The sequence below is a fragment of the Ochlerotatus camptorhynchus genome, unplaced genomic scaffold (genome assembly GCF_037179485.1).
Source record: "Ochlerotatus camptorhynchus isolate MF236.1 unplaced genomic scaffold, CSIRO-AGI_Acam_v1.1 ptg000827l, whole genome shotgun sequence".
Classification (NCBI taxonomy): Eukaryota; Metazoa; Arthropoda; class Insecta; order Diptera; family Culicidae; genus Ochlerotatus; species Ochlerotatus camptorhynchus.
In genome coordinates, this window is record NW_027041288.1 from 46,759 (window position 1) to 55,023 (window position 8,265).

Sequence of the window (8,265 nt, forward strand, 5' to 3'; positions counted from 1 at the left end):
TATACATATTACAGCATATTTTTTATTTCACTTTCATTTAAATGAATGACATACTATAACACAGACGAGGCTAGAAGGGTGTCCAGCAAATAAGTCGTAAGATCCCAGAAATGAGTGTACATTCATGTTCTTGTTATTTTTATACTCGAGATAATGAAAAAAACAATCTGATTCATTCATTATTTCTGTATTGTTTTGTAATTTTGTATCAATTATAAAATCCCTGCCTTATTCTAGAGGAACTTTTTCGAATTTATATTTTAAACAAATCCGGTATGTATGTATGATGTGAGTGCTCATTGCAAGACAGCGTATATCACGTGATATATGCTGTAATGTGAACGGGGTATAAGCCATTATAAAAGATAACTGTTGATTTATATTTGTTTATTTCAAATGTCATCTCAGGCATGGTGACTTTTTCACTATGGGAAAAGTGTGGTTTTAGAGCAAATTGTAAACAAACTTGGTCGCTGTCCCATACAAAAATCCAACATGACTGAATCATGAATTTGACACATTAGAACACCTATATGTAGTCACCTTGATCTCAGTACTATTCCTTTTGTTTTACTTCTTAAACAACGACGTTCATAGATTTTTTATGGCCGGAATATAGATTTAGAAATAAACATCGATTATTTGTATTAACCTAGTTATTGACACATAAAACTTGGAAAACTTGAAGCATGAGCTGCTTTGAATTTTGGTTTAGTGATGACGAGAACGAGGACGAGAATGCAATTACCAACGAAAGTTCTTCTGTTCACTCGTTGGTGCGCCTGGAGCGTCGAAGGCTACGAGACATGAGCAATCCGTTAGATATGCCATGCAATGCGTAAGTTAACTTAAATTATCCATAATATAGTGTACATAGGATTCGATGTATATATTTCAGGTTTATCAGATATTTTCGGATTTCCAAGGACCTTTTCAAGTATTTATTAAATATTGTTGAACGAAAGCTAGGCAGTACAGTTGGATCCGCATATGTGCTACCAATTATTAAGCTATCGGCAGCAATGAGGTTCTTTGCAGAAGGAAGTTATCAGAAGGGAGTAGGCAACGATTTATTTGCGGGAATGGCTCAACCGACAATGTCAAAATCTTTGTCATTTATTGTTAATATATTGGAATCTGAAGTCTGTCCTACAACAATTACTTTTCCCACCAATGAAGCTGAAAATAACGCAATTAAAGTTGCATTCTATGAGAAAACGGGATTCCCAGGAATTATAGGATGTGTTGATGGCACGCACGTAAAAATTATTGCTCCTCCTTCAAACATTCAACATCTTTTTTACAATAGAAAAGGATTCCATAGTTTGAACGTTATGTTGGTATGTTAGAAATATTTTACGAAGTCATACTGTTAATCACACTTTTTCAAACAGGTATGTGATCATAAACTGAGAATCCGGTACGTAGATTCAAACAATCCAGGATCTAATCACGATTCATTCATATGGAATAAGAGTCCTCTGGATGAAGAGTTGAAAAATAGAAACCGAAATGGTGAACGAAATACATGGCTTCTAGGTAAGCGTGCACATACTTAATTTAAGGTAACTGCCAGTTTCGTCAATACCTTTACTTTTGATCGTCGGGGTGCTAAATGAAGTCTTATAAAGCTCATTTTTGCATGAGTTTGCATCAAGCTTACCATTATGACGTAAAACATATAGATTTTAAATATGATTGTACGAATAACCAATGCAAACAGATGCAATAAAATCAAGAAAACCAAGACAAAAAATTATTTGATGATCGGCAAATCGAGTCTGACCTGTATTATTTATTAAAACAAGTATAAATCGTGAACCATTAGAGATAAAATATTGCATTCTTCAAAAAAGTTAAGGCCCAAGCGTAATAACAGCGGAAGCGGAAAATCCCAATCTGAGTAAGCCTACTTGTTTGGTTGAAAACTAGTTAGAACCAAATCGACTTCGGTTAGCCATCTTGATGTCATTTGTGAAAACTGTCAAACTTTCCGTTTCCGTTCCGCTTCCACCCATATAGAGCTTTTTGACGTTTAATCGGCGCACACTACTGCACTATTTAAATAGAACGAGTGCGAGCAAGAGGGAAACAGATTAGTGGGAAAACAAACCGTCCGTTGATCCGTGTGTGCTAGATAGAGAAAGACGATTAAACGTCAATAAGGTCTATTGGGCGTTTGGGCCTTTACTTCAAATCAGGGTTGCTGATCTTCGCAACGAATCGTGTTTCGCCTTTTCTACATCTCACCAACGGTATTATTCTGCTGCATTAAAAGCTTTTCTCTTCGTGCACTAATACTTGTGAGCAACGAATGGCCCGTGCCTTTTCTGTTTTCCGCTTCTCCTACTGTGATCTGTCATTCGCTGAGTTACCACCTTTCGCAATCAAGCAAGCGTCACTCACCAACTGTTCCTTACTGCACGAAAAATGATTCGGCGAATTTGACAGCAACTTGATTCGCAGCCGAATAATATTCGCAGCGAATGCTTCTGAATGAACACGCTCCTTCAATGTTACTCAAAAGTGAGTAAAATCTACTCTCTTTCGGTAAAAGTGGAACTACTCTAAAGTGAGTAAACCTATAGTTACTCACTTTTAGTAATGCTAGCATTTGTCAAAATCAGAGTAACTTGTACTCAGTTCTGATTTGCGGTTAAAAAGCATATCTGAGTATATGTTATTCAGTTCATATCAAATTGAACGTTTTTCGAAATGAGTAATTAATTAATTTTATATTGATAATATATGAAAAATTAAAACGATAGAACAAACAATTTTATTAAAATATAAAAGAGGAGACGTACATTTATATTTAAAAAACAATGTTTTCGGTGTCTTATGAGGCTTTTCTAAATGCAACGACGAGGCTGGTGACCGACGCTCTTCAGCGATGTCTAAAAATGTTGTATGGCATTATCATGGCAATATGAGTGAGCACAGGGATCCCAATGTCCTTCAGAAAACGCTGATGTTCCATCTGCATTTCTATGCTGTCCACTACGTCCGATGTAACATCCCACATCAACATTTCCTAGATAGACCTATTGTTTTTTGATAGGATTGAATAAGATGCTTTTATTTTCAAATATTTCATTTTTCTTACCTTTCCAATTTACGAAACGAATCCTTATCTACCTCTGCAGCCTCTTTATTATAAATTTTCAAAACTTCAAAGGGAAATCGGAAGTTTAATCACCAACAAAAAATTTCACTTTTTTTACAAGCATTTGACATAAGCATGGTGAGTAACATTTGTGCAGGATTACTCAGAAATGAGTAAACAATGTTTTTAGACAAACAGAGGAGAAGTTACTCACTTTGCTCAATCAATGTTACTCAGATTTTGACATTTTGTACAAAAATACCAAACTGAGTAGAAGTTACTCACTTTTGAGTAACATTGAGCGAGCGTGAAGCGTGAGCATCTGGAACTGCACAAGTAAAAAACAGCCAGTGGTCTGTGGCATCGTTTGAGAATTTGGTGCTTTCTTTTCGGTTCCACTGGTTGAAGTTGAAAATTCTGTCTGTTGACTCGAAAAATTGGATGGCGATAAACGGTCGTGCTGCGTAGCGGTTTCCTTACGCGGCTTCAAATGGACAAGACTTCTACAATACTCGGCTCCGTCCACGTTGACCATGTAGGATCTTTCGTTCAATCGATCAGAAACAGTTCCAGGAGTCCAAAGCTTCGAAGTCTCTGGATGGAGTTGAACGTAAACCGGTGATCCAGTTTGTAGTACAGGTAACGATCTTGGTTATTGTCATAGTGATACTTATTTCGCTTACGATTTTCTTCGATTGCAGATGGGACATTCTCCACTACCTTTGGTTGCAAGTTTGATGCACTTGTCGGTACACCACATCGCGTTGAACGGGAAAACAAACGAGCTGCTGGACTGGATCCAATCTTGCTGGGAATATTGCACCAATGCAACAGAGCGTACCAAAAATCTGATCCGCTTTCTTCAGCCCTCTTCATCAACCTCTTAGCTATATTCACGGCAGCCTCCGACTTCCCATTGGCTTGTTGATGATGAGGTGCAGACGTGACGTGATCAAAACTCCATTCGCCGGCAAACTTCACAATCTTTTGATTCACGAAATTGTACCATTGTCCGTCACTACTAGTTGTGGAATTCCGTGACGCGCGAAGTTTTCCTTACATGCAGCTACCACATATTCTGGCGTCAGATCCTTTAACAAGTTGATCTCGTAAAAATCCGAGTAATGGTCCACTGTAACTAAAAAATTCCGTTTTAGACCATGGTAATCAGCAAAAGTCACATCCATCGAAACCATCTGGAAAGGGTACACTGGAATCTTACGGCTTTGCATTGGTGGATTCGGTTGAGATGCAGCAAATTTAGCACAAATTGCACATTCCTTGACGACATCCTTGATCTGCGAACTCATTCCTGGCCAGAACAAATTCGCTCTTGCTAACTTCAGTGTGGCCTCCACACCATTGTGACTGATATGACAGCAATCCACAAGCTTTCTCCGGAGAACATACGGTATTAATAGGCGGTCGTTCCTAAATATCAAACCGTCCTGGGTAGACAGTTCGTTGCGGCAATTGTAGTAAATTTTGACGTTATCTGGCACACGATCAACCGAACTAGGCCAACCCTGGTGAATGTACCTGACGATGATCTGCATTGAATGATCCTTTCCAGTTTCTTCCATTATCTCGGATATTGTAAGGCCGCAAGCTTTCCACAAAGGGCCAAGAAGTAGTTTTGTACCCTGCCATTCCGGAAACCTTAACGGCAGGTTATGTTCCGTCACCATTTTTAAAGTTCCAAGAAGCACATTATGTCTGGTCGTTTCCACAAGCACTTTTGACCTAGATCTTGGGCGCCTTGCGGTGGTTTCTTCCCGGCTACTGCTCTCATTTACAAGCTCCATCCGGTGGGCCACATCCGGGTGGCAGCCGATGAAATGCCGCTTAAAGTTAGCTTCGTTCCGCATCTATGTTCGCCAAGCACCGATATTTTGTGCTAAACGAATCGCGGATCACTTCCACTGCGTCAGAAATCTTTCTTTTTAAAGCTCCAGATCGACGCTTAACACTTTCACTCATCGTTAACACTATGAAATAATATTCACGGCGAATATTAAAACTATTCGCGGTGAAGAATCTTCACTGTCGTTACTTATCGCGTCCGATTACAACGGATTGAAGAAAGACAATAATAAAACAAGCCGGAATGAAAGACAGCACAAACAGCACGAAAAGTCATCACCCACCGGTCACTCACAGAGGCTCTCATCAATGACATTATTCGGTTCGTTCGTGAACGCAAGCTTTAAGCCCGTTACGTTGAAAGCGTTCGGAGATGACAAACGCTTTCGAATAGTACGAGGTGAATATCAGTAACCCTTTCAGTAAACAACTTTTTGGAGCAATGCACTGGATGTTTGTGATGGTTTTCTTTTTAAAATCAGCATTAAGTTTGCATTAATGTTGATAAACAAAAATAAATCAAGTAGATGACCTATATTGTCCCATCTTACCCCCAAAATCTTTTGCAGGTGACGCCGGATATCCTTTAAAGCCCTATTTAGTTACACCATTCCGTTCTTCAAGTAGTACACAGAGCTCCGAAAGTCAAGCGAAATTTAATGAAATACACTCAAAAGCACGGATGACTGTTGAAAGAGCTATTGGAGTATTAAAAAATGTATTTCGATGCACATTAGGTGCAAGGCAGTTGCATTACAAACCAGAGAAAGCGGCGAAGATAGTTAACGTGTGTTGTGCTTTACACAATTTGAGGCTTCAGTTTAATGTACCAATGATTGAGGAATATTTCGAACCTATCGATAATAATCATATCATTGATCCTACATTTGAAGGTGATATTGACATGACATGTCACCGGATAATATAAGACAGGAAATTATGTCCTCCATTGTATGAATCTTTCTATTTCATTTATTTGAATTGTTATCTTAAATCGAAGATCAATTAATTTTTACAATAAATTGAGTTATCAAAACTCCCCCATTTAATAACGTATTTATATACTTTATACCATGGACCCCCGTTAGTCTGAACGATCCTTCATGCATATTAACGAGGTTCATTTTTAATTTGGACTTCTAGTAACCCTATGACCATCAGAAAGGCGAGTTTCTGGTCGCCTTATTTGCTGTTTTGTTTTGTTTATTTTTCAGTGTAGTCAATCAATAGTCAATCAGTGTAGAGCGTTCCATTTTGCTTTTCTCCATTCCATGATGTGCCAAATGACTTTTGAGCAATTTAATTTGCACAGCGTGCAGATTAGCAGGATTCAAAATATAAAGTGTTCTGATTAAAAATGGTCAGATTACCGGCGGTCTAAGGTACATTATTTGTGACAGAACTTTAACACCCCTCCTACCCTATGGTGAGCTACAACAAAGATTAATTTTAAATACTGGCCCTAGATCTAATTGATCAACACCGACATCAACATCAAACCAACACAACATTCGAGAATCCGGGAATCTGTGGATAATAACCGGTACGAGCATGACCCTAATAAATTGTATGGTTATTTTGCTTAACGACGTCTTCGGAGTATCATCCAAATCATTCGAAGAAAAGTTCGACAATTTGTGATATCGTTCAATTATTGTATTTGTTTATTAGGGGATGCCATTAAATAATATTTTACATACATCTTGGACTTAAAGCTGGAAACGTCCTAAGAGTAATTTTAGAGACCGTTAAGGATATTTTTTTCACTGCTGTATTACAGGAAAAGTTCACAATTGTCTTGGGAGGTTATTGAAAAACCACGTGGACAGGTTTTTTCCCTTTGTCTGTGCAAAACAAAAACCTATACTCTGGGGTTTATTTGCCCCAAATTTACAGTGCCATATCATAGCGAAATTTCAATAGATTTTGATTTTTTTTCCATGATTTTTTCTTGTCGACCTTCTTTTCCGTACTGAGTACCAATGCTACTGACGCCAGGGAGGAAGCTTCCACACCTGAACTCTCTATCGACCATCAACTCACAAATCGGGGACCAACGGCTTTATTTCCCTTCCGCTTTATGAATATCTCAAATAAGTCGCACATGGTACATGGATTGCGCGCTTCACCCACGCTAATGGAATCAGTTAAGTTCTTTATTAGAAAGGATTTCGGGGCTGATTCACCTCCACCAGCTAATGGAATCAATCGTGAGCAATGGAAATAGAAACCACGCTCTACAGAGAAGTTTTGTATACTTCAAGATGGTTTGGCAAAAAGTCCAAATGAAGTCTAATGAAGCATGTTTTGATTCCAATAGCTCGAGCTTTTTCTTTTTATACTCCAGTAGAGCTATTTTGTACTGTATTTTCTCTTTATTCTGTTTTTCCCTACGTAGGGCGTTTTCTTGCTCGAGCTGAATCTTTTTCTCCTGCAGATAATAGTTTTTCCTGGAGTACCGTGCTAAGTCCTTTACGCCATCTCGGATGTCTTTTAGAAAATCTGTCTGCGTTTTCAGCAGCTCTTCACGTTGGTCTTTCTTCTGCACATTTTGTTGATTGTCATTCGGCATTGTATCAGAAAAACCTGGATCGTCCTTAGGATCAATGTTTTCCTCGTCAATGCTGTCTGGATCTTGCCGATGCGCTGAACCGCTTTGCGGACGTGAAGTCCCAGAGCACCAAGGTTCTTGATAATTAAAATCGGCTTGTTCTGCCGATCGTGAGAGCGTGACAGTCGGCCCCAATCCGAAAACGTTGCCTATGGTATAAAAACATTAAATTGCCTTTCAAACATGCTTAAACATATGCAATAAATTACCTTCAGTAGCAATAGCTTTATCTAGTTGAAGCAGTGCTACAACTGCTTCCTCACATGGAGTTAGATTTGCCATCTGGTTTGGGCCACCACCTGTCGCACGTGCCTCAATAGGTATGTGCGATAACTTCCTTCTAGTTTTGAGCTTGTAGTCATTCCATACCTATATACATGAATTACATTAACAAACAAAACAAGCTGTAACGCTGTAACATAATTCTGGACTAATTTCAGATTTGGGCATAACTGTTTTTTGTAAACAATGACTTCAATCATCGATTTCTCGCGTATAAAAGTTTAATCCCGCAAACTAACATCATAACGAGCATCATAATCAGGTAGGAAAATGATTCCTCTATGTTTGTATAGTTTGTCCGCGAGAAATCGGTGATTTTTTACAAAGGCAAATACGCTCGAATCTCAAATCACTCCGTAATTATTAATCTGTACTTATTTTCTGCCATTCAAACATAGACCGG

At 38.5% G+C, this 8,265-nt stretch overlaps 1 protein-coding gene across 1 annotated transcript; it reads left to right on the forward strand.

The window, feature by feature from the left end:
• The first annotated feature begins 689 nt into the window (after positions 1-689).
• Positions 690-5,897, forward strand: LOC135715160 (putative nuclease HARBI1). Its single transcript, XM_065238559.1, has 4 exons — positions 690-838; positions 899-1,340; positions 1,395-1,539; positions 5,539-5,897. Exons 1-4 carry the CDS (start codon positions 690-692, stop codon positions 5,895-5,897), a joined length of 1,095 nt encoding a protein of 364 aa, XP_065094631.1.
• The last annotated feature ends 2,368 nt before the right edge of the window (positions 5,898-8,265 follow it).